General features: G+C 34.7%; 3 protein-coding genes across 3 annotated transcripts; 2 read left to right on the forward strand and 1 right to left on the reverse strand.

The window, feature by feature from the left end:
* The first annotated feature begins 9,185 nt into the window (after window positions 1–9,185).
* Window positions 9,186–11,615, forward strand: LOC143554327 (uncharacterized). The gene is made up of 3 exons (XM_077044108.1): window positions 9,186–9,924; window positions 10,688–10,933; window positions 11,427–11,615. Exons 1-3 carry the CDS (start codon window positions 9,193–9,195, stop codon window positions 11,556–11,558), a joined length of 1,110 nt encoding a protein of 369 aa, XP_076900223.1. The 5' UTR covers window positions 9,186–9,192; the 3' UTR covers window positions 11,559–11,615.
* A 457-nt stretch (window positions 11,616–12,072) lies between these two features.
* Window positions 12,073–15,561, forward strand: LOC143554334 (G-type lectin S-receptor-like serine/threonine-protein kinase At4g27290). The gene is made up of 7 exons (XM_077044113.1): window positions 12,073–13,375; window positions 13,470–13,598; window positions 13,810–13,937; window positions 14,137–14,347; window positions 14,434–14,671; window positions 14,745–14,895; window positions 15,186–15,561. The coding sequence occupies exons 1-7, from the start codon at window positions 12,097–12,099 to the stop codon at window positions 15,489–15,491; spliced, it is 2,442 nt and encodes an 813-aa protein (XP_076900228.1). The 5' UTR covers window positions 12,073–12,096; the 3' UTR covers window positions 15,492–15,561.
* Window positions 15,562–18,733: 3,172 nt separating this feature from the next.
* On the reverse strand, window positions 18,734–21,502 carry LOC143554329 (cold-responsive protein kinase 1-like). The gene is made up of 7 exons (XM_077044110.1): window positions 21,458–21,502; window positions 21,279–21,351; window positions 21,062–21,177; window positions 20,349–20,559; window positions 20,025–20,262; window positions 19,781–19,931; window positions 18,734–19,120 (listed from the first exon to the last, which is right to left on the reverse strand). Exons 2-7 carry the CDS (start codon window positions 21,346–21,348, stop codon window positions 18,734–18,736), a joined length of 1,173 nt encoding a protein of 390 aa, XP_076900225.1. The 5' UTR covers window positions 21,349–21,351; window positions 21,458–21,502.
* Between the last annotated feature and the right edge of the window lie 5,668 nt (window positions 21,503–27,170).

The following is a 27,170-nucleotide window of genomic DNA, read 5'->3' on the forward strand; positions in this document are numbered from 1 at the left end:
GCCTGCAAATAATTAGTTTATTAGTAACATAGAGTAAAGTTAAAATACAAAAGGAGACAAAAATGAGAAGTTTGAGAAGGATTGGTAACCACGCAAAAAATCCCTTAAAAAATAAATTACAAAAAATAATAAAAAAATCATAACTCAAAATATAAATAAAAAACAAAAATTAAAAAACTAAAATATTTCCGCCATAATTCCCGTTCAAAAAACTAATACAAAAAAATAAAAAAAATTTGAAGAAAAGACACAATGCCGAGATCAAAGACACAATGACGAAAATGAACAAAAGTCACAATTACAACTAAAAAAAGACACAATAGATCGCAAAATATAACACAATATCGAACAAAATATAACACAATGTTGAGTATTATAACACAATATAAATAAAAAAAGACACAATATCAAGAAAAAAAGACACAATCAATGACGAAAATAAACACAAAACACAATGATAAACAAAAAGACACAACGACTTTTTCACATACCATTGTGTTTTTTTTATATGAGAACGAGAAAGACAGTGAAAACATTTTTGTGTTTTTACCTTTTTCGTTTTTTTTATTAAATTTTGAGTTATGATTTTTTTATTTATATTTTTTCTTATTTTTTTGAGATTTTTTTTTGTGGCTACAAATTTTTCTCATCCTCCTTATTTTGTTCTCATTTGTAGAATAACTTGACCCATAATATACTCATAATTATTATTAGAACAAAAATTTCCAACAGCAAACAACTTTTTAGAGGCTATCAATCTGAAGAAAAAAAATGCATGCTTGCGCTTTCAAGATGGGATTACGTTAGAATAAGTCTTCAAATAAAGATTCCACCAAATTCAAATTCAAGTTCAGATCAAATGAAAGTTTATGAATATTAGTTTAATTTATAAAAATCTTTAGTTTTAATTGAGATTATTAAGATGATACATTGGTTTTATAAATTTCATATATTTATAAATATTAAAATGACTATATAAACAATTTCAATTTATCTAGCATAATAGCGTATTCACTACTATATATTTATTTGTAGTCCTGTGAATTGTTAAAAGTCAAGTCATTTAACATGTATTTCTAATGTTGACGTGTCACATTTTTTTTTCTCGATAACTTGTCGGGTCTTGAATTAGAATTGTCGATTTTTGAATATGTTAGAAAGGCTGAGTATTGAGGACTTGTACGTGATATATGGATACTAGCTATTAACAAACATAATCGTATATGAACTATTTATATCATTATGGTGGATTGATTCAACATTCACATTCACATTCACATTCACATTCACATTCACATTCACATTCACATTCACATTCACATTCACAGGGGAGAAACAGTTAAACGTGCTACTGAGACATGGCTGTGTGAACTTTTCAATACATAATTCCACCTTATGTTAAAAAACTAATACATGATAGGTGGTGATTGTGATAGATTTCGACACAAGTGTGATTGTTTTGTCACACACATGCATTTAAAATATAAATTCTTTGATAGATTTTAATTCTTTTATATTAAAAGTTATTTTGGTAAATTTTAAATCAGTATCTCAATTTCTATGACAAATTCCAATTATTTCAAATAGAATAAAAAAGTTCGCTAATCGGACGCACCCTTCGTTTCACAGAATTCGTGAGAATTCAAAGGAATTGGAATTAAAATCCCATGACATGGCGTGTTCATTTCGTTGGAATTGGAATCTTAGTTCCATTTTGGTGTGTTCGGTTCAAATAATTGGAATTGGAATTCAATTCCTTCAAATTCCTTTAAACAGAGGGATTTCAAATCCTTCCAAAATGTGGAGAAATTCAAAGAAATTCATTGGAATCTTATCTCGAGTTTTTTTTTTTCTTTTTTTTAGCGAGAACAACGAATAAAACATTTTAGCTTTTTTAGATTTTTTGTTTTTAATTTATATTTTGAGTTATGATTTTTTTATTATTAGTTTTGAATATTTTTGAAGGGGTTTTTTATTTTAATAGAAAACCCATAAAAAATCCCAAAAAAATAATAAAAAAATCATAACGCAAAATATAAATAAAAAACAAAAATCTTAAAAAAACTAAAATGTTTTCGCCGTTATCATTGTAAAAAAAATAACTTTTTTTTATTCCTATTCATTTGTCAAACGAACACATTAAGAACGTATTTTGAATTTCAATTCCTCTCAATTCCAATTCCTATTGGAATGTTCAGATTCCAAATCCAATTCATTCAAATTCAAATCCTATGCAAATTTCAATTCCAATTCCATTACATTTCGTAAAACAAACGCGCCCTAAGTATTTATTAGCAACATAGTGGATAATTTTACTTATATTTAAAGTATGTATATGTGATTCAAACTAACTAAGACATCAGATCTAAGACCAATAAAACAATCGTGTAATCGTAAGACGAGTCAACATATGAGGTCAAATTGGCACAAACAGCACAATGCAACCTGATGAATTCAAATCTTACTAACCAGTATATGAGAATGAATACTTCACAAACAATGATCATATAACCTAAGTTAGTCATATTAATATAAGTAATCGCAATCGAAAATCAAATGCGTTTTATATACGTACCAATATTAAATGTATATTTTGATGTCGATAAAAATACGTAGATCATACTTGGTGGTACTTCTTAATCCATTTTGATGATGCATACGTCCCAAATACTAAATAAATAGTTTGACGTTGATAAAAATTAGATCATACAAGTCGAAATCCACCTAAAGATAATTATATGATCATATGTTTTCTCTTAATCCATGAATCAATAGAACAGATCAGAAGACATTCATAAAAATGACATGTTGACCATGCATCGATCACAAATATTTTTGGCCAGGATAAAAAAACTCAGAAAATATAAAAATACTCATGGCCGAACTATCAAATAATTGTATCCTTTCTGGAAAAAAGTTATAAGTCCGACAAAATGATGAAAATAGAAAGTCGATGTCAATATATCATGGCATAAGTAAAACTTGGGTTCTTTTACTTTCATCAAAACGAAGGCACAAAACCAATGTTTCATGATTTGCTCAATTATTTTATGAAACCTCGAAAGGATATTAAAAAAGAGTTTTTTTTAATTAAATGTTTGGTTTATTAATTCCTACAAAACGATTACAATAAAGTGGCAGACAAGCGAGCAACAAGTTGCGCCGCAACCCCCCTTTTGAATAGCAAAGCTAATCCTACTAAAAACGAAGCTTTGGACCTAGGAGCTGAAGAGCATCCGTGTACGACACGCAGAACCTTACTCAAAAAATTCACAGCCTCTGGGGTCAGAAGACCAAATGTATTAAAAGCAAATGGGAGAAAGACATGTTGATTCTCTAAACAAGCCTTCTCGTGTTTAACAATTTTGCCCGGTTCAGCCTTCAACGCAGTTGACCCATAACAAAACCCACGGTCCCTGAGCCTAACAAGAAGAGACACTCCTGTAAGATCCACAGGCGTGTTTCCCCCTGCCCACCCGAACACAAAAATATCAGTTGATCGTAAAGTAAACATCCTTCAAGAGGATCCGTGAGAAAGTTAACAAGAGTCTCCTTTTTAACAGAATGAATTTTATGAAAGTACTATTGATTTGTTTTTTGTTATTTTAAAAAATAATCGATAGTAATTTCATAAAACTCTTTTATAGAAGAGTCCGTGTTCCTTTTGCTTTTTAGCTTTTCAAACCCTTCCTAGAAGTTACTATCGAGATATGTAATGATATAGGAGAATGGTCAAGAGAAAATGGTTTAATTAAAAACGTATAAAACAAGAAAGGAAAAAAAAAGATGAACGGCAATCAAGTCTTGTAAGCAATTATACTTAGCATTAGAGGTGCACAAATTGGGTTTTTCAAATACTTGAGTTCAGGTATGACCGGGTACATTGGTAATACCCGGGCCGGGTTCGGGTCCGGGATTGTCTCTAAAAACCATACCCTATGTATCGGTTTTTGGTCGGATATAAAACCGGGTATTCAAAAACCGGGTATTTATATACCCTATTTTCGGGTATTGAAAAAAAAAACATATTTTCAGGCTTTTTTCCCGGATATAGATTGGCCTTTTTAAAAGTTTGCACTTTTTAATGGTATTTTTCGAGTATTATTAAGGTATTTTTCGGGTATGCATCGGGTATTTGAAATACTCAATTTCGGGCATTGGAAAAACCTGGTTCCGGGTATGAAACCGGTTCGGGTTTTCGGGTATCACCGGCCACCGGGTACAAATCGGGTCTGGTTCGGGTTCGTGTTTTAGTACCGAAATGCATACCCTATCCGTACCCTACAGCGGGTACGGTTCGGGTATTAAAAAAATGTAACATCCCAAAATTTCAAATAATAATATTTAATATATTTATTTGTTATGATGGAAATGTTTACTCGAGTTAGTAAAGAAATAATAAAATAATAAAGATGGAAAGAGTAAATAGGTTAATTAGATGGAATTAATTATTAATCAAAAATGAAATATGGGTCTTAGATCCATGGGCTTAAGGGAGTATAAATACCCCTTAAACCCTAATCCTTTCCATTTTTATCCATTCTACACCATAGCCTACACCATAAAACACACACTTAAGCCAAAACACCCTCTAACTTTGCAGCCGAGATCCGAACCCAAAAACCAAGCTTAGTAATATTTGATCTTTGATTATACAAGCAAGAAACAAGTCCGAGGTCACGTATTAAAGCAAACCGTAGCTCGAATGAGTCGTAAAGGTACGTTTTAGCTTAAAGATTTCATTTTTATGGTCCGTTTGCCCTAAGGATAAATACGAAGGAAGATCGATCATCCTTACGCAATAAAAATGTGAACTTGATGTTAAAGATGAACTTAATCAACTCGTTACTTAAAGACCTAACTAAAACGGGTTTGAAATGGATAAAGGTTCAAGCTTTATGCTAAAAATGGGTTGGATCTTGATAAGGAAATACTAACGGATGTAAAACGGTTAGGATGAGTAGAAAAGGTGGTTGAAACCACTTATATGGGCCATAGAACAACTAACTGAGCTAGGGTAGGAATGAAAAGAGAAAAAAAAATAGAATTGAGGCTTCAGACATGGGTTCTCGGTCAACACGAGTTCACGGTGACCTGAGTTCTCAGCCAACACGAGTTCTCGGTGACCTGAGTTCTCGGTCAGCATGGGTTTTCGGTCAAATACGAGTTCTTGGTCAGTGTGGGTTCTCGGTGACTTGAGTTCTCTGCCATGGGTTATTAGTCACTCAGTTTCTGTATGGCTTTGGGCCTGAACCTAGTTGGGCCCAGATGCCTTAATAGACAGTTGGGCCTGACTTAACTAAGTCCACAAGATGCTAAGCCCATATCCTAAGTTAAAACAAAACTAGTCAATCATCATGAACTAAACAAACAAGCCCAACCTAGAAGAATACGTTGGTTAATTAAAATACCGACTTTAATAATTATACGGTTAATTAATAAATGTATATTTAACAGTTAGCCGTGCACAATTAAAGAAAGGGATAATGATTAGCGAAGGGCGAAACAGGATCCAGGTAAGTTTCTAGCCCCATTTCCTTGTTATGTTTTCGGGGCTGTGCGCATACTCGATGTGATAGTTAATACACTTACCTTAAATGGTAAGTGTATGCCATGTGTGATTTGTATGTTATTTATGTATATCTTAAATGTGAATGAAAGCTTGTCGGGATGTGAACGATCTTCGGATATTGCACGTGCTGACAAGGGAGGTATGTATAAGATAGTTGAATGTGCATGATAGATATATGTATAACATATGAGTATGAATAAATGAATAAAGAAAGTATATGTATGTTATGGGTATGTAAAGACAGTATGTACGAAGATGAAGAAGTAAGGGACCAGACCCTAATAATATTTGAGATAGAGAAGAAAGGGATCAGACCCTAATAATATCTGAGATATAGAAGAAAAGAGGGATCAGACCCTAATAATATCTGAGATAGACAAGAAATGGATCAGACCCTAATAAAATCTGAGATAGACAAGAAAAGAGGGATCATACCCTAATAATATCTGAGATAGAAAGAATAACAAATTTATAGTATGAAAATAATAAAGTAGTATGTATGAGATTATGTAATAAAAGTAAATTAGTAAAGTAATTATTATGTATCTTCGGATGCATAATTGAAGATAAGTGTATGTATTATAAGATGTGTGATTAACTAGAACTCACTTAGCATAGCTGACTTTTTGTATGCACGAAGGTGAGTAGGATGAGGCAGTTGGCTTGAGCGGGGACACATGACAGAAGAATAAGAGTCTGACATCTGAAGACTCAAGATGTTTATGTTTAATATTTTTTATTTTGAAAGACAATATGTTTATTTAAGACAAGCTATGAATTACTATGTGATGTTTTATGAAAGTTTTATATTCTCCGTAAAGTTTTAATTAACTATGATATTTAGAACTGTGTTTATGAGTAAATCCAACGTCCGATGTGAGGCACCGGTAACGAGGTCTTACAAAAAACCAGCTCTATGTTTTTATTTCGGGTCCGGTTCCAAATTTGGGTTTTTTTTGTGCACCTCTACTTGGCATATTAACTTATTAAGCATTGTTCCCTTTCCTTTCTTGCATAGGACAAAATAGGGGTGTGCATGGGACGGTTTGGAGCGGGTTTTGGTAAAACCCATAACCATGACCAACATGGCGGTTAATAGAAAACCATAACCATAACCGATCCGTTATGGCGGTTTCGGTTAATCTGTTTTGATGGTTATAACGAGTCGGTTATGGGTCGGTTAACCGTGACCAAAACAAATATAATTAGGCCTAAAACTTTTGTACCAAATATTATCAAAAAATAAAAAAAGACATGACACGATCAAACAAAATACATAATCCATAATATTAATACCAAATATTCAAACAAAACGCCATGACATAACCCAACAATAAAATTCAAGTTAATTCGATAAGAAACAATGAACCAAAACACAAAAAAGATATAATCTGAATATATTTAATTAATATTGATATATTGATTGTGAATATCAATATGACAGCCACCATTATTAACGTTTCAATTGATGTAGTTTGTTGAGATAAGTTAGGAAGAGAAACTGAAACTAAAAGGTCAAAAGAATGTCTCCTGCTATGGCACTAATTCCAATATCCAAACCTCTTTCCGATTCATAAGTATAATAAACGGGGCGGTTCGGTTATGGCGGGTTTGATATTATCAATAACCAAAACCGACCTGTATTTGGCGGTTTTCAAAAATCATTAAACCGACCCACAGGTTATAGCGGTTATCGGTTAAAATCGGTTCGGTTATGCCGGTTATGGTTCGGTTTATGGTTAACAACGGTTAATTTGCTCACCCCTAGAACAAAACCTAATTAATGCCCTTGATTTTTCAGTTATTAAGTCGTTGCAAAGATGGTCAAATTTGTTTTGTTTTGTTTTTTTTAACATATTACAATGTTTTTGAGACAAATGGACAAAAGGAGTATGATGCGTGTCAACTATATTCAGTCTGAATAGACTTTTGTCTTTGTTTTATTTTATTCTCTTTAGTTATCTATTTGAGCAAGTCCTTCCCCACAATTTGCTCTGAGCCTCTTGCAATATTAGATGCTCCATCATATTATCTACATATTTCAAAGGGTCTCAAGTTTTAAATATCTTATGTATAAAAAGATAGACTAGTAGAAAACCCGCGCGATGCAGCGGCGCCAACAACTTACAATGCGATACAAAAGTATTTGCATTAATAGACTTGTACATTAATGCAATAGTGACTTGTACATTATTACCCGCATGTCAATATTTAATACTATTTATATCGAAACGTAGACAAAAATAAGCGTGTCGTTATGCCATGTTCAAAATTTTTGAGAACTTAATATATTCAAAGATATAACACAAAAACAAAAGGAAACTAAAATAGAGGAATATATGGTTAAACTTAAGGGGGTGGAATGGTAATTTTTATACAAATTTTCAAAAGTTTAATATAGTTCAAGGGTAAATAATGTAACTATAATTTAAACAATTAAAGATCCGTGAATGGGTGATGATTGAAAGAAAAAAAATACCCTCTTAACTTCCTCAAGACATGCATAAAGGTTAAGTACAATAGGCAATCAAAGTTATATCTCTTAAATTTTAAGAGGTAATTGACTCATCCTTTATATATACTAGAGATAATAGAGATATAAGAGAAGTGGTGTTTGAGAGATTCATTGTAATATCCCCTTTTCAACACCCATGCTTGGGTGAGTGATTTGTTTCATTGTTTGTGAGATTTATCCCACTAAAACAAATACAAACTTCCGAGAGATTAACCCCTTTCAAGATTTGGAGAAACTATGTAAGGACGAACATTACACACTTAGTGACATGTTAAAAAGGTGATCGCTATCCTCTTAGTACGTAACCTTTTCTCGTGGAGTACAATATGTAAACCAAACAATCAATATGCTTTGAAAATTCCTAACGCTAAAAGGAAATATTTTCCTTTCCATTCTATTCATCTCTTTTCGTTTATTTCCTTTCAATTCCTTCCCGTCTGAAAGGAAACAGATCCTCCCAAAATACTCTTTGTTTCTCCTAAGTCCTACCTTTCTGTTTCTTTCCTTTCTTTTCTTTCGTTTAATGAAACTCGGGAACACACATTTTGTTCGATCCTCCTTTAATGAAACTTGAGAACACAAAAATTTCTTTTCGTTTATCCATCCTTTCCCACCTAATCATTTCCTTTCTCTCGTTTTTTTTCATTTCCTTTCCGTCGATTCACTTAACTTTTTTTCCATTCAATTCCTTCCAAATTGGAAGGAAACACCTTCCTCCCAATTTACTCTTTAAAAATCATATTTTCCTTTCTTTTGTTTCTTTTAATGAAACTAGCGAACACACTATTCTTATCTTTCTTTTCCTTTCTCTTCTACACTCAATTCTTTTTTTCTTATTTCCTTTCTTTTCTCTCCATAAATTTTTCCTTTCTCTTCTACATTAAATTCTTTTTTTCTTCTTTCCTTTCTTTTCTCTCTATAAATAGAACTCAGAAAACTCAGGAACATAGCGTTAGAAAACAACTAGAAATGAAAACCAACCATAAAACCAAACCGATAACTAAACCAGATCCTTAAAACAAAAAAAAAAGTATTTTTCCTACAAAAACAACACCTTAATATATCCATGTAGCTTCAATCAAGAAACACCACCAACACCAACACAATGAACCTTTCAATTTTGGCGCGAGCCACATCATCTCTCCCAACCAAACTCACATCAAGAACAACACCACTCCATCGCACCATCTTCTTCAAACCCATTTCATGTTATTCACATTCCAACACACCCACTTCACCAAACCCTTTATTCCTCCGCCCACCACTCTTCACCACCACCATCTCAGACCTCATAAAGTTTCAATCTTGGGCCAAAACCCTAGCCTCATCAATCGGCTCTTCTTTCGCAGAAACCGACAACGGTCCGGATTCTGAAACCCTCCACCGAGAACTCCATTGGCTCATCCAAGACACCCTCCAAAACCCTGATCAGTTTCCGCCCAAATTCGATGCATTCGGTGTCGAAAGCGATAAAGTTTTGAACTTGAGGGTGGAATTGGGGGAATTGTATGAATTATGGAAGGAAAGGATCGAAATGCGGAGGCCGTTGCAGTATATTGTGGGGTGTGAGCATTGGAGGGACTTGGTGTTGTGTGTGGAAGAAGGGGTTTTGATTCCGAGGCCGGTGACCGAGTTGATTGTGGATTTGGTTGAGAATGTGGTTAAAGGGAATGGGGATTTGAAGGATGGTGTTTGGTTGGATCTCGGGACGGGGAGTGGGGCGATTGCCATTGGGATTGGACGGGTGGTAGGGGATGAGGGGAAGGTTGTTGCGGTTGATGTTAGTCCTGCTGCGGTTCGGGTTGCTAAGTTTAATGTTGAAAGGTATAATTTGCAGGTAATTTGGGAATGCCTTTTACATGTGATTAGATATTAATTAATAGGGCTGTAAATGAAAGTTGAAACGAGTCGAGGGAGCCAGGTTGGGCTCGGACTTGGTTTGGCTCGTTTATCTTAACGAATAAAAATATTGAGTTCTAGTTTGGCTGGTAAGTAGCTTTAGTTGGCTCGTTATAAGCTCGAGCTCAGACTGCTCAGCTGGTGAAAACTGAAAAGCTCCAGCCGGCTCGACCCTTTTATCTTAACAAGTTGAAATATTAAGCTCAAACTCTGCTGATTTAAAGCTCGGTCCTCTTATCTTAAAGAGTTGAAATATTGAGCTCGACTGCTCGAGCTTGGCTGGTAAAAGCTTGAGCAGTTGAGCCGGATCGGCCCGTTTATCTTAACAAGTTGTAATATTGAGCTTGGCTGGTAAAAAGCGTGAGATGGCTCGTTTATTAAAAAAAAAATACTTGTATATTTTTACTTGTACTGATATATAGAAAGAAAAAATTATATATTTTTAACATTCACATAATGCATAATTAATAAACTAGTTTATATAACGGTTATTCAAATTTGGGTTATATATATATATATATTAATGTTTGGGCTTTAATTTGAACGAGCCAACGAGCCAGCTAAATGAGTCTTGCGAGCCAACGAGCTGAGCTATGACTTGGATTGGGCTCAGCTCGTCTACAAACGAGCCGTTTTTGAGCAGGCTACAAGCTTCTTCAATAGTCCTACAAGTTAACAAAAAGGTTCATGGTTCATATCAGGATAAGGTTTGTGTAAAGCAAGGGTCTTGGTTTGAACCATTGAGCGGGTTTGAAGGTCAAGTTGCAGGGCTTGTAAGCAATCCACCCTACATACCAAGTGGACACATTAACGGGCTCCAAGCGGAAGTTGGTAGACATGAACCGATACTGGCTTTAGATGGTGGTCAAGATGGCTTGTCTGATCTTCTGCATATTTGCAATGGTGCTTCTCTTATGCTAAAATCTGGTGGATTTTTCGCCTTTGAGGTAATGATTTTGTTATTAATTTTAATTTCATGTTAGAGTGGCGGTTTTGACCCGATTAGTTGAGAAGTTTTGTTTTGGACTGTGTTTTTAGTCAAGCGGGCCCGATTTGTCAAATTTGAAAGTTTAGTCAAAAGTGGAACGGGTCAAATGGTCAAACAAGATCTGGTCTGATGATGTTAAACCAGATCGGGCTTAATGTTTGTCTTAGGCCCAGTCGCCCAGATAAGATTCAGCCCATTGGGCCTAACCCGACCCACACACCTAACTATTGACAGTTTAACAAGTTTCCTTTTTTTTAAAGCATACAATCTCAAAAGTCGTTTTTATTTAAGTTTTTTCTAAGTTTTAGTAAAGTCAACCCAAATTGACCCGATTTGTTTAGAACTGCACCAACAAAACCTCTTTTGACCTGTTATCAAGATGCTATCTTATGTGTTTAAGTTATGATGCTGTTTCTATTTTTTATCATCTTATTTGTGATTTTTGGTTGCAGACGAATGGTGAAGATCATTGCAGATTTCTTGTAGATCATATGAAATCTGTTCATAAAGACAGCTTCTATGATCTCAAGATTGTACCAGATTTCGCTGGAATCCAGCGTTTTGTAACCGGTATCAGATTATAAATTGTTAGAAACTTTACTCGTAAGATGTAACATTATTGCTGCTCATTTCTTAAAAGATGCATGAGTTTTTTTGTTTCGCATGAACATTTTGACCCGCATAATTATGAATGGTTGACCTTTTTTTTTTCAAACGGGCAAAGAAAATATAACTAATAGGTGGATGTGTTGACAGTCGAGTGGACACATGGCATGTTCGACACATCAAAGATCTTGTTTTATGCAGAAACGCACGGTCATATAACCTGTTAAAAGTGGTGGTCTGTATGAACAATATTGTTCACCACTTTTTCTATATATATAATTATAAAACAGTCCCTTTAACATTAATGGATGCCTACCCTGGTGCTTTTTAATATGTAAAAAACTTTATAATATACAAAGCCATCAAAATGGACTTTTGCTTTAGGTGTAAATTATTCTCCATAGCACCACTTTCCAGTCAATGGCATTGAATATGGACTTCTGTATCTTATTTCTAAAACTGAATCGGAATGTTTTCATTTTTATATTTTAAGAGTGTTACTGATTAAAGAATTTGATGGATGAAAGAAGTGTGATCAAGACCAACTTGATCTTTCACTTTCTTGTGTTTTATGCATCAATAACTTCTACCTTCGCTGCAGACACGTTGTCTGTAAACCAAACCGTTAGATATAATGAAACCATCGTTTCCCGGCAAGAAACCTTTGAACTCGGTTTCTTTCGCCCTGGTAAGTCCATGAACATTTATGTAGGAATCTGGTACAAGAAAATACCGAACCGGACCGTTGTATGGGTAGCCAATAGGAACACGCCACTCGTACATACCTCTTTCGAGTTAACTCTCACCCTTCAAGGAGTTCTCATTATCCGGGACGCCCCCAAGGGCGATATAGTCTGGTCGTCAGTGAACTCGTCAACCACGTCAGTGAAGAATCCGACCGCTCAGCTTCTAGATACCGGCAACTTTATAGTTAAAAATCTAGAAAATCCCATATGGCAAAGTTTTGACTACATGACAGATACTTTACTTCCCGGAATGAAGGTAGGCTGGAATTTAGTTACGGGGCTTAACAGATACTTGACGTCATGGAAATCCGTCGATGATCCTGCGGTCGGTGAGTTTTCTTTCAGTATTAACGCCAGCGGTTTCCCTCAGCTATTTACCTGGAAAGGCCAGGAAATAATATTCAGGGGAGGTCCATGGAACGGGCTCAGGTTTACGGGGATTTCTCAGTTGAAGCCGAATCCGTTTTACAGCTTCACGTTTGTTATTAATGAGAAAGAAATATACTACCAATATAGTCTTATAGATACATCAGCTATTACTCGGGCGGTGCTACTAACAGATGGTCGAATAGAGCGCTTCTTTTGGATTGATAGCAGACAAGAATGGAACCCTTTTCTGGCCCGACAAAACGATATTTGTGACCAATACGCTTTGTGCAGGAAGTTTGGGAGCTGCAACGTTGACAAGTCTCCAGTTTGTGAATGTTTAAAGGGGTTTGAACCCGCATCTCCTGATCAGTGGAAAATTACGGATTGGTCACATGGGTGTCGACATATTACCCCTTTGGACTGTGACCCGGGGGAAGGGTTCAACAAGTATACAAATTTGAAGTTACCCGACACTCGGGAGTCATGGTATAACCGGACCATGACCCTTGTGGAATGTGAGAAGATGTGCAAAAGTAACTGTTCGTGTACTGCGTACACGTATACGAATATATCAGGGACGGCGAGTGGTTGCTTGTTATGGTTCGGTGGCTTAATTGATATCAGAACATTTGCTGAAGGCGGGGACACTCTTTATATACGACTCGCAGCTTCCGAGTTAGGTAATTATAACGATATTTTAATTTTCGTTAGTTACTTTATAAATATCTGTCTAAATGTCAATTTAATTAACACATTTTCGTACGGACTTGATAGAAAACACAAGAAGCTCATATTCAGGGAAAAGAGTACTAATTATTGTCCCGATAGCAGTTGTGGTTTCGGTCATACTAGTTTCTGTATGCTTGTTTTATCGTTATAATAGGAAGAAGCGGCTGCAGCAAGGTATTTCTCTATTTATGAATCGCATTGTTTAAATAATATAATTTATTTAATTTAATTTGATATATTTCGATGTTTAGAAGAATTTATTTCTAATCAATCAACTCGACTTAATTGCGTTCCAACACATATAGAAAACACCTATCTTGTCACTTATATGTACCTGCAGTTTTACTAGTTTCTTTAATAGAAGTTGCGGTTTTCTTTTTTAAAGTTAAAAATGGAAGTGGTGATGAAGATCTAGAGCTACCACTATTTGGTTTGTCTGCAATACTTAAAGCTACTAACAACTTTTCGATGAACAACAAACTTGGAGAGGGCGGTTTTGGACCGGTTTACAAGGTATTATATCATTCCGTATTGTACTATTTAGTAGATATGGTGCTCATGTATTATAGTTGAAAAAAAAATAATTTGTAACATATTTATGTGACACATATCTGTTATGGTGAAAGCAAATAAGACCGAAACATTCGTGTTCGAAGATGTATAGAATCTATTATGCCATACTTTATACTTATCTTAAAAAGTTATATGTCAGGGTGTACTCGAAGACGGACAAGAAATAGCAGTGAAGCGGCTAGCAAAAACGTCCACTCAAGGAGTTCACGAGTTCATGAATGAAGTCATCTCGATATCTAAACTACAACATCGTAATCTGGTCAAGCTAATGGGCTGCTGCATAGAGGGAGCTGAAATGATGTTGATCTATGAATACATGCCAAACAAAAGCCTCGACTCCTTTATATTTGGTAAATGGAACAATAAGCAAATTAGCTCCAACATAGAAAATTTTCAAATCAACAATTACATAACCTACACTTTTAACTATTCGCAGATAAAACACAAAGTGAACTGCTTGACTGGCCAGCACGTTACCACATTATCGAAGGAATTGCCCGTGGACTTCTTTATCTTCACCAGGATTCTAGGCTCAGAATCATACATAGAGATCTTAAAGCCAGCAACATTTTGCTTGACAAGGATATGAACCCGAAGATATCAGATTTTGGCTTGGCTAGAACTTTTGGAGGAAATCAAAACGAGGCAAACACAAACCGAGTGGTTGGCACATAGTGAGATTCACCTTCCTTAACCTCATCCAAGTTTATTTAGTAAACACTTACGTTTAACTTTGATTCTTCACAGTGGCTACATGGCGCCAGAGTATGCAGCAAGGGGTATCTTTTCGATAAAATCAGACATATATAGCTTTGGCGTATTGGTGCTAGAGATTGTGTGCGGGGAGAAAAACAAAGATTTTTCTCATGAGGAACATTGCAACAACCTTATTGGACATGTAAGTTTCGGTCTTTTAATATTGAAATGGAATTTTGTATATTAAAAAATAACTAAAATCTAAAATGCTTTGCTTTTATTTTTAATAGTTATCTTCTTATTCACCCATATAAACAAACCATATATAAAAAATAATAATAATTATTATTAAAAATTTGAAATCCTTCGAAGATAACCGAAAATGAAATCCTTCAAAGATGATCAAAATTAAATCTTTTTTTTTCCTTCAAAAAGTTATTACCAAAATAGAAAAGATAACAAAGTTGGTTACTCGTCTATTGTTCGTGGCAGGCATGGGGACTCCATAATGAAGGTAGATCCTTGCAGTTAGTTGCTAAGTGTCTAGGTGAATCAATCAACGTGTCTCAGGTTCTACGGTCAATTCACGTTGGTTTGTTGTGTGTTCAACGTCACCCTGAAGATCGACCAACAATGACTAGTGTGATCCTGATGTTAGGAGGTGAGGGTCCGTTGCCTTCACCCAATGAACCAGGATTTTACGTTGGAAAATCTATGCAAGATACCACTCGATCTACAAGTTCATATGGAGCAAGTTCGAACAATGAGCTAAGCATTACAACGTTGAATGGCAGATAAAATGAAAGTTGCATGTATTAAAATCATCTTATCACATAGGTGATTATAAATCAGAACCTGCTTGTATACCAAGATTCTTAAACAAGGACGCATCTCGTGACTGTTCCTCGTGTGGTTTCAAGGTCACAATGTGTGATTCGTTGAAGCTTCGTTGGAACTTGTATATTACTTGAAGATATCAGTCACTTGAAGCTTCGTTGGAACTTGTATATTACTTCCCTGAAGAGACTAGATTCCAAATAAAGTGATAATCTAAGTCAATATGTTTTGATCGTTTGTGTGAAACTAGATTTTAAGCCAAAAATACCGAACTCCGGCTTTCACAACCTCTAGGGTTTGTTGATCCGCCTGCACCACGATATGTGTGCAATTTACGTAGTTCTTTATACGATCTTAAACAGGCTCTGAGGTCGTGGTTCGACATGTTTACTCGTTTATTAATTATTACTATAAAGGAGTTCAAAGTGTGTCACAATTCTTTATTTGTCTATCAACATGGTTTTGAGATCACTCACTTACTTTTATATGTGGATGACATTCTCGTTACCGCGTCATCACGGTTTTTAGTCCAAGAGTTTACAGTCTACTTCCGGTTATTGTTCTTTTGGAGCTTCATGTTTCCTTGTGTCGTGCAACAATTGTCTTTTGCGATAATATCTCGGCTGTGTTTTTAGCCGGAAATCTAGTTCAATTTCGGACAAAACACATTGAAATCGATAAATTGAAATCTGGCCGACTGACCCCAGCCCGACACCCCGAAGGCCAAAGTATTTATTTTTTTTAATTATATATATTTTTTTGAAAAAAATATATGTATTTTTAATGTTCATAAATACATTTGAGGCCCAATTATTTTTTGCATTCAGACCAAACATTTTTTACAATTCTCGAAGATGATCTTGCTTATATGATTTTTTATTTAATTTAAATTTTCTCTGAATTAAACACGTATCTATCATTCACACCGAAATTTTGTTGTTAAATAAGTCATTGAGCATCATCATGACATAATCGAAGAATACTAAACCTCATGTTAAGTATTAAATTAAAAAGTAAAAACAATTTTAAGAAGTAGGAGAAGAATTTGGGTCAAAGATGATAGATAATTTAATAGTAGTGTAGATTGCCTATGATTCCGCAAAGTTGGACACTTTTGAGTTATTCTCAGTATTTTAATTGTAATTTATATTATTTAATTGTAAAGTTATTCAAAGTCACATTCGAAAATCTTTTGGTAAGAATAGCATACATATTATGCACACGAAACGTGCCTAAAAAATGTAGTTTTTTTTTATGATCCATATTTTTCAAAATTGCAAGAATGATTGTTGAATTGGATGGATGTTTAAACTGGTTATTAAGACTAAATATTTTGATGCGTTATTGTTTATTTTATGTTTATTTTATAAACTAGTATAAAGTATATCTATTTACATCATGTTGTAAAAGTTACTATTGATTCATTTGAGTAGTTAAGATATGTATTTCATAAGTCAATGTTTAAAAAGTAGTATACGGAAAAAAGACAAATGTGTAATCAAAGAATGATTGCATTTAATTATTTTGTTTAATATAATGGTTTGATTCTTTTTTTAAATAATCCACCAACTAGCTATTATTTTATATACATTACTAGCCTGTGGGCATGTTTAATTGACGACTTGGCGATGAGCTAATTGTAATAATTATCGGAATATCTATTTTCTAAGTATTCCAACTACCTACTATTTTATTTTTATTACTAGTCTATGGGCATGCTTAATTGACGATAACCTAGTTTATAAAATTTATTGGAATTATGTATATCAGTATTCATTATATCATATCATGTTATAATTGAAACTTAATTAATTTGATATGATTTGCGGTTACTTTAAAAGACTATTCTTATTTTAAGGTGACATTTGTGAGACGTTCATTTGTGTCGGTGGAGAGGCCAAAAAACGGGATGTGACTGGAGACGCCACCTATTGGAGGACCCGTGTGCAAATAGAGACATAGAAAATAGAGTGATGCATGTGAGAAAAAGAATGAGAGACAAGCAGATAAACGGACATGAAGTTAAGAGGACCATGATACTTTTACCGTTACAAATTATATAATATGATCAGAGATATAAATAGATTAACACTTTGACACTACTTCTCAACTCTTTAAGGACTAAATTCCGTCTTCATGTGGTAACTAACATTGATCTGACTATACATTAACATTACTTTGGAAAAGATTTAAAGATTAAAACGTACACGAAAGCAATACAATGCTCCAAAGTATTCTAGTCAATAACACCAAACTTGTCATGTGGAAAATAACGTGACTTATCCCCTCAGCCGCCTCCCCAATACATTTAGTCATTTACAACATAAAACAAATAAAAATACAAAAAAAAAACATGATCTTTAACATGTAATACATTAATCCCACCAGCCTTAAACACCCATTTGTTTAATCAACAAGACAAATTAGTCTTCATTTTTGTAATACATTAATCCCACCAGCCTTAAGCACCCACCAGCCTCCGAAAATTTACAACAATACCACTCCTACTTTTAATATTAAAAAAACGAGTTGGTAGTGGAGTGGTAAGAAAGATACTTGATGTTTCATTTAACCCGTGTTCGATTCATGCCCCCCATCATTCAGTTTCAGCGACACCAGGTGATAATGGGATACTAGGCGAGTATGTGGCGTTCACTAGTTGGATCCTTGAACTGAACATGTTTTGCTCACCGCACAATGGTGCCTTCAGCAAGTGTTCATATGCGTAGGGTTTTTTCCTGAATTGGAAGATGAGTGTATCCTGACGTTATGAATTTAACCAGTAGAACATTTGGAGTATTCGCTGACCGTTAAAAAATTTGGAGGCAAAAGTAGTAAAAAACCAAACCATGTATCACCATTAGTTTTCCCATTTGAGAAAATAATAAAGAACCTTTACATAAAAAAACCCCATCTCTTCAGATAACATGAAAACATCTACACATTTACATTTGTGACATATTTGCATCTAAGGAGTTTGATCCCATGTATGTCATGGTGGGTGGTGATGCTGTCATCATCATCATCATCATCATCATCGTACTCAGTATATCCCACCAATAACAATGCTATGGTAGGGTCTGAGGAGGGTAAGATGTAGACAGCCTTACCTCTATCCCATAGGGATATAGAGACTGCTTCCGGTGAGACCCCCGGCTCGATAGTAGTTTTGCATCAAGCCTTGGACATAAGGCACATAGCACTCAATCATCGGGACACCGGCTGATTGGTGGTGATGCTGTGTTGGATGATAATGAATGTTCTGCATTATCAGGACTTGAAGAAATAATAGTAAATATGTTCTTTTTTGGGTCATGATTATCACAAGCGGTTTTACAAGGGTTGCTTCTGATCTTGAGATCCATGAAATCTGAAATCAGGCCCGGTTTTGTGATCGCGTACTTGTCAACATTTATTTGACCCGATAACATCTTGACCACGGTTGACATCATAGGTCGAAGCTTTGTCATGTCTTGGGTGCATAAAAGACCGATCTTTAAGTATTTGCACGCTTGCTCTGCATTGAAGTCGCCGTGCATTGATGTGTCTACAAGCTCTACTAATTCGTTTCTTTCGTAAAGATCCCATGCCTGTTTAAGACAAAACATAATAAAATCGTAAGATGATTAGAAGCAAAATATGTTTACCCAGTCATTAAAAATTGATTGTTATTATTAGGGTAGTAAACAAGCTGAGCTGAGCCAGGGTGAGCTCGAGCTTGACTCTTTTATCTTAACAAGCTGAAATGTTGACCTCAGGCTCAGCTCATCTATCTTAAAAATTTGTATCATGTATCATTATAAATTAAAACTGAAAATAATATTTGTAGCATAATATAATGCAGAATTTATAAACTATAAAATACATAATTTATACATCTTTAAATTATTAGAGTTATAACTTTGTGTTGAAATTAATTAAATTAAAGTTTAATTACTTTAAAGCAGCCAAACTAGAATTTTCCATTATTCTTTTTCATAAAAAAACCATAAATATATATATGAAAATTTGATCTGTAATTTAAACGAGCCAACAAAACAAGCAACCTTGGCTTTGGCTCGGCTCATTTATAGATCTAGTTGGTTTGCCTCGTTTACAAACTAGCGATTTCAAAGGAGCTTTTTAAAAAAAAAATTCAAATGAGCCGCAAACTTTTTGAAAACCCCTAATTAATACATCTAGAAGCTATCATAACTAGAATAAAACAAGATAAAAAAAATACATAAAAATATCTGATGAATACTACTTACCCTCTCAAGAATAAATTGTTCTTCAAAAGGCAATAATGAGTTTGTGTTGCATCTCCCACTCACAATTTCTATGAGAAGAACACCAAAACTATATACATCCGCTCTACGTGTCAAATGGCCTCTAATCGCATATTCTGGGGCCAAATAACCACTGATACAAAAAAAAATATATATATATTGGTAAATTTTAAGAACAAAAAGTAAATTTTTAAACGTAAATAGATTAAAAAAACTCAAAACTTACATTGTTCCAGCCACTTGCGTGCTAATATGTGTCATATTCGCGGGTATTAATTTAGCAAGACCAAAATCCGAAATCTTAGGTGTTAAATCTTTATCAAGAAGAATGTTACTCGCTTTAATATCCCTATGAACTATATGCGGCTTCACTTCCTCATGAAGATACGCAAGCCCTTTCGCGATTCCAATGCAAATCTTGGTTCTTGTTTTCCAACTAAACTGAATTGAACTATGACCTCCACCTTTAAACAATAATCCAATCTTTTTAGCAAAAATGGATACAAAAACAAAACATCAAGAAACAAAAAATGATGTAATTGTGAAATACCAAGAAGAGTCTGAGCCAAGCTGTTATTCTCAATATACTCGTACACCAAAATCCTGTTATCTCCCTCGGTACAACAGCCACGAAGCTTTGCTAAATTCTCGTGCTCGATTTCATAGATCACTTTTATTTCTGTCAAGAATTCTCTTGCTCCTTGTTTTGATTCAGAAGAAAGAACTTTTATTGCAACATATTTCCCATGTTTTAATCTTCCCTAAAGATTACAAATATGTCACAAATTAATAACTATAAATCTAAATCTCTATCTGTCTATACTATCTACTAAATATCCCTTATCATAATTTTTTTTCCGGCGTCTTTCTCTTATTATATACACCTTTTTTTTAAATAATGATATATTTCAAAAAAGAAAATACTAATTATACTAATAAAACATATTTATTTTAAATTATCCCTTATTATTTTGAAATCTAAGTATGTAGTTTTTATTTTTAATCAAATAGTAAATAAAAGTTAAATTACGTTAAATGGTAATTCATGTACCTATGAAATCCAACTATATATATCAATTTTTTTAAATATTATTGATTTTATTAAAATCATTCATATATATATATATATATATGTAACACATTTTTCCACTATAAGAGATTATGAATTAATATTTTCCACCCGTGCAACACACAAGTTGTAACTTCTAAGGTGTTCTATAACAAAAGAAACAATTAACTAACATCAAAATTATTCGAACTTACCCAATAAACCGGACCGAATCCACCCTCACCAATCTTGTTAGCTGGGCTGAAATCATCTGTAGCAATTCTTAGCTCCTTGTAAGAGTAAACTTTAAGATTCTGAACAGCTGATAGCTCTGTTTATAATTCATTAATTAACAAAACAAAAATTAGCAATTAATATAAGTGCATCAGCAAGATAAGAAATATATAAACCAATGGTTGAATAAAAGTTTACCATCTTTAAATTGTGGAAAATGTTTTTGTGGGTCAGCTCTCCGGTTAAAGAAAAAAGAGAAACAACCCATGATCTGTCAAGATTCAATTCAATCAATCAATCTAATGATATAATATATATAATCTTGATATATATTGTTTCAAGAAAATAATAAGCCTTGATCATTAGATATATAATACCTGATGAACAAAGGTTGATGGCGGTTGGTAAAGAGATAGTTGGGACAATGATATCTGTGGCTCTTGGAAGTATATTAATGAAGTGAGTTTATAAAGTCAGCCAAGTTAAGTTAATGATGTTGAATTCTTGCTTCCTGGAAAGGGGGAGGGGGGGGGGGGGGGTGGGGGTTTGGAGTATGAGTATGAACACAAAGGATATATTTATAAAATATTGCAATTTGGATTTTGGATTTTAGTTTTTTAGTATGAAATGTCAACGTGTTTTGAATTCTAGATTGAGCTTGTATAGTCATGTCTATACTTGGCATTCATAAACTTCTCCACGCAATACTGGAATTTGGATACAAGACCAACTTGACTAATAAATGTCAAATAATTGTTATCAAAGTTGCTTCGTACACTAAAACACTGTTAAATATTTTACAATTGTGTTATATTTTTTGTTGTATTAGTTACACTTTTGTATACACAATTAAATATATTACAATGGTGTTATATATTTTGTTTTGCATTTTTATTAAGTTGCTTCATATACTTTTGAAACTAGTGTTAGCTATATATAAACTAATTTAAATTAACAAATAATGTTGATCAAAAGCATTAAGTTAAAGTTTATAAAAAGAAAGTTGGATTACACATTGAACTTATTTGGCGACCAGTAGCGGTCTAGGGTTTTTGGAGACCTCAAGCTACTTATAAAATTGGGGGTTTTTTTCGAAAGTTTTTAATATAAACTATTCTCGTTCACCCGGGCTTCAAACCGGCAATAATAAACCAAAAGTTTAAAAATATCTTCTTTTTCTGATTCAATTAAAGCCAAGTTTTTTTTTGCTTTTTTGCATAACCAATTCATAAGTTCGATGCCAAATTTTTTTAATTAAACTTTAAACTTTTATCAACATTAAAAAGTAGTGTTTGTATCGAAACAGAAGACAACCAAGCAGCAAGCAATGTTGATTTGACAGTAAAACAAGTAGCAACTAACATTGTAGTGTAAATGACTAAAAGCAGAAAACTGATATAACCTCAATGTTAAAGTAACAATATTTAATAATGATTTGACATTTTCTAAATTTCTAATACATTAAAAATTGGACAAGAATTAGGGCAGATTATAAATTGCCAAATTATATTATTGATAAAGACATAAAGTGATATGTTAATCAAACCACAAATTTGCAAATTCTAAAAGTAATTTACACATTTATAAGTAAATTTACTTGACAATAGTCAATCCAATCGGCACATCCAAATCCAATAATCTCTTAGACCTGCAAATCACACAAAGCCAAATAAATAGCACATGCTTAACACTCGATGCACACCTGAACCAGTGAACCTGCAAATCAACATAAAAAATCGCAGTTGCCGATTCAATTAACAGCACACTGACGGGTAGTCCATGGGACAACCCTTAAGTGATATAAGACCGTTAATAATCATGCATACAATCGGTTTATTTTGTGGAATTAGTTGACTATGGTTACTTATATAATTGCAGGTAGGAGAAGATAGAGGATATAATTACGAGAACGTGGGCGAAAACGGTGAAGAAAACGGAGTTGAAACGAGAAAGTTATGAAGAAAACAAGGAGGCAAGAATGGAAGCCACCGTAGCTTACGGTGGCCACCGTAAGCTACGGTTGCCTCTGAAGAAAATTATACCGTATGGCAGTTTTAAGCCACCGTAGGGCATTTTGAAGCCACCGTAAGCTATGGTGGCCACCGTAGCTTACAGTGGGACTAACGCTGAAACTTGTAACAGCCTTATAAACTCGTTTTAGGGTTGGCTTTTGAGATCCTAATCATATCTTTTCATTCTAGAGCAACCTAGAGGCGATTTTGGAGTACAAGAACATTATTTTGAGTGTGGTAATCATTAGAGACTCGTTGTTGATTCATATGCAAACTATAATCGAAGGAATAATGAACCGAATCATGCTCGGCTAAATTCCTTTGTGTTTTCCCTCGGATTGTAAGGTTTCTTATGATTGTTTTGTTGAATGTTTAGACAATTTCTGAGATATTAGTTTAATCTTATTGATTAATTATTATGGTGTTTATGTATTGGTTGATGGATTGTTATTTTATCGATTTTGTGTTCTAAACCGTCTGTTCTTGGTTTTGTATGTAATCGAGATTAATCGGGAGGGATTTAGGGTTGGATAAACCAATTGGTTTTTGATTGATTACCTTGCGTTGTATAATCCAAGTACTTGATATTCAATTATCGCAATCGTTTACATAAACACGAACTTTATCTATTGTTCATCTTAGTTAAATATTAACCGTAACATTCATGGAAACCTGAAACCGAGGGAAGACATATTTTCGTATATTGATTAAAACTCGTTTATTTCTTTAGTTCTTTTTGTTATTCAAGTCAAACATCGAATCATTGAATTTACTTTTCGCATTTAGTTTAATATAGTTTAATTATAAAGCTAATTAGTAACACATTTTCCACAAACTCCCTGTGTTCGATACCCGCTTACCGCTATCTAATTAGTTGTAATCGGTTTATTTTTGAGTGAGTTTTCGACCTCAAGTCAAATTTTGGCGGTTGCCGGGGAGTAGTGCGCAACGTGTGTTAGTTTTAGTAGTTTTTGTTTGTTATTTTCGGGTTTACGTTGGTTGTGTTAGTGTGCAGGTACCTACAGGTGTATGCATACTAGAAGATCTAACAGGTCATCACCACTAGTAATCGATCCCGAGATTGACAGAACGCTTCGAAGAAACCGAGTTTTAGTTAGAGAGAACAAGGTTTTGAGTTCTCCAACTGCATCAAACAGCAACATGGATTCACCAGTTCCCACTTCGGGTCAATCAATCCCGACTACACCTCCACCGATCACTACTAATATACCTACAACATCAAGTGAATTGCAACCAACTCACACAACCGAACCCATAGATGCTCAATACACCTATTCAACATCAGCAACATTACCACCTATTACCAACCTTTTTCCTAACTTTGGTGCATCATCATCATTCCAACAATATCAACCACCACCCTTTCAACAATCACAAGCAAGCTACCAATACCAACCCCAACCTTTTATGCAACATTCAAGAACACAAGGTGACAGATACGGATATGGGTTTGACAGTGAATTTGAGGGGTATGAAGTGGAAGGTTATTACATGGGAGGTGATGGAAGCAAAAGGGTAAATCCGGGAAATTTTGGTTATGGTCAATGGCAACAATCGGAACCGTTGCAAAAGCTTAATCGACAACAACCACCGCCAGTTCTCCAACAACACGTTCAACCACCACCAGTTCAACAACAACCACCAGTTGTTGTTAATCAAGTTCAACCGCCACCGATTATTCAACAACCGCAAGGGAAACCTCAAGATCAACAATTCCAACCACAAATGCCCCAACCACAGTTTCAACAACAATTCGCGCAGCCAAGGCCCGTTTATAGGCAAATGGGTCAACCAAGAGTACCAATGGGGGTAATAAGAAGGCATGCAAGAGAGATGGTAAGAAGGATTGAAGCACATTTCCGACTCATAATTACTAATAATCCGTCTCCGGTGGTTATCCCTCACAATCAACAAGGGAGGACATTCGAGGTGAGAACAAATTCACTTCAAAGTCTTCCGAAGTATAAGGGTCTAGCAACGGAGGAACTTTACTTCCACTTGGAGGCATATGACTCCATTTGCAACACAATTGGGGGGCAAGGTTTTACATCGGATGAGGTTAAGTTGGTTCTATTTCAGTTTTCATTGGAAGACAAGGCAAAGAGATGGTTTTACACTTTGCCTTCCGCGTCTATTTATACTTGGGCCGAAATGCAACAAAGATTTTTGGAAGAATTCTATACGGCCCAAAAGACCAACGATGAGAAAAGAAGTTTGAGAACCTTCCAACAACAATTGGGGGAAATGTTTCATGAAGCATTTGAGAGGTTTAACATGATGATTGAAAATTGTCCTCATCATGGTATTGCTCTTTGGGAGTTGTTAAATGCGTTTCATGAGGGGTTGAGTATGGAGGATGAACGGGATTTGAGGTCGATCACGAATGGTACATTTGGTACCAATTATGAACAAGATGTATGGGCATATTTGGAACAAATGGCGGTTACTTCAAAAAGAAAGGCCCAAACCAGTCGAAGAGCAAGACCGGCGATTGGTAGACCTCAAGTGCAAGTCGTGGAAGAAGGAAACGTGCAAACCACTAATCAGGTAATTGATGTTTGTACGAATTGTAACGAGTTGGGTCATGCGTCGGAGGTATGTGTGGTAGGTCAAGTACCAGTGGAGGAGGTGAATGCACTTCAAGGGGGAGGTGGTAGGAATTATAATATGAACTCCAACACTTACCACCCCGGGTTGAGAAATCATCCGAATTTTCGTTATGGAAATCCGGCTACTCAATCCAACCCGAATTTAAAAGAAAATTATGTTCCTCGCCAAAAATATAATAATCAAGGTAATTTTCATGGCGGGAATAATCAAGGGTGATATAATGCTAAATATATATGTTTCCCTTGTTTATTTTATTTAATATTTTAATTGTTTTTGTTCGTTTTTAGTCAAGATTTGTATACTACTAACGTTTTTGTGTGTCGTAGGTTCCGGGATTTGATCGTGATTAAAAAGGGCGAAAAACGAGCTAAAACGAGCTGAAACGGAGATCCGGAACGCATCAGGAAGGAACCGGACAGAGAACCGGTCAGACCGGGCCCCTTGGTGGAGCACGCGGCGCTACGCCTAGGGGAAAGGCAAAAAGCCCTTAGCGCGGCGGCTAGACAACGCTGATGGGTTTTTAATTCGTTTTTGGTTATTGTCGGGCCTGGTTTTCGCTATTTAAACACCTTTAACTTAAACCTGACATAACCTGAAGCCACCAGACGATTTAGAGTTTCTTGGAGCATACTTTCGAGTCTTGTGGTGATTTTGAAGGCACGGGAACAGCCGGTGAAGAGCTTTACGTTCAAGATCGAAGACTACGGGTTTTATCGCCTTTAATCTTTCGTTTCTCACTATTTCACCATGTTTTCAGTTTTAATTATTTTGTTTAATTTAGATTATATGATGCTAGGATAAACATCATAAACTACCTAGGTCGTGATGAACCTTTGTTCGGTTTGATTTTGATTGGGATTATTTTTCGTTATGGATATTATGTTCTAAGTAAACGGTTAAGTTTGATTTAGTTGATGCGTATGATTGCTTGGTTTTATTTACTTAGATTTATTGTTTCACATTACCCTTATTGATTGTTTCATAGGATAGGGTTTTGTTAGGTCATTTACTATGTGTTCTTGGCTAGTTTGTGATTAATATGCATTAAAATCATAGAAACAATAAAATCAAGTAAATAGATAAAAGTGAACTGCCAGCCTAGAAAGATGTAAGGTGATAGGTTGTTGATTGATCTTTGCTTGTCGGGATTGCTAGATTTAGTTCTTCGTAAGGAGTCCGTCTAGGTTTGATTGTCAGCTTAGTCTATTAAGTTAATTAAGTCTGCTTGGTTATCTTTGAATTCCGCGCTGTAAGGTAGGTTTTCGTCATAAAAGATACTTAGACATAAGCGATTAAATAACCGTAAGGAAGTTTAATATAAAACTGGTGAGTCTTAAAACTTGTTAGAAATCCATAGGCGTCTTCTTGAAGTTCAAGGGTCCTGTTTGGGTTTTCTGTCAAGGGTCTATTTTATGATCCCAGTTCCATAACTTGAGTTTCCATTTAA

The sequence above is a fragment of the Bidens hawaiensis genome, unplaced genomic scaffold (genome assembly GCF_021521415.1).
Source record: "Bidens hawaiensis isolate Kalapana, Puna unplaced genomic scaffold, B.hawaiensis_p1.1 tig00017589_1, whole genome shotgun sequence".
Classification (NCBI taxonomy): domain Eukaryota; kingdom Viridiplantae; phylum Streptophyta; class Magnoliopsida; order Asterales; family Asteraceae; genus Bidens; species Bidens hawaiensis.

Coding starts and splice junctions, on each gene's coding strand:
- LOC143554327 (XM_077044108.1), top strand. CDS start 9,193: ATGAACCTTTCAATTTTGGCGCGAGCCACATCATCTCTCCCAACCAAA. Junction 9,925..10,687: donor TTGAAAGGTATAATTTGCAG/GTAATTTGGGAA, acceptor GGTTCATATCAG/GATAAGGTTTGTGTAAAGCA. Junction 10,934..11,426: donor GTGGATTTTTCGCCTTTGAG/GTAATGATTTTG, acceptor TTTTGGTTGCAG/ACGAATGGTGAAGATCATTG.
- LOC143554334 (XM_077044113.1), top strand. CDS start 12,097: ATGGATGAAAGAAGTGTGATCAAGACCAACTTGATCTTTCACTTTCTT. Junction 13,376..13,469: donor ACTCGCAGCTTCCGAGTTAG/GTAATTATAACG, acceptor CGGACTTGATAG/AAAACACAAGAAGCTCATAT. Junction 13,599..13,809: donor GAAGAAGCGGCTGCAGCAAG/GTATTTCTCTAT, acceptor TCTTTTTTAAAG/TTAAAAATGGAAGTGGTGAT.
- LOC143554329 (XM_077044110.1), bottom strand. CDS start 21,348: ATGGGTTGTTTCTCTTTTTTCTTTAACCGGAGAGCTGACCCACAAAAA. Junction 20,263..20,348: donor CTTGGCTCAGACTCTTCTTG/GTATTTCACAAT, acceptor TATTGTTTAAAG/GTGGAGGTCATAGTTCAATT. Junction 19,932..20,024: donor ACGCAAGTGGCTGGAACAAT/GTAAGTTTTGAG, acceptor TTTTTGTATCAG/TGGTTATTTGGCCCCAGAAT.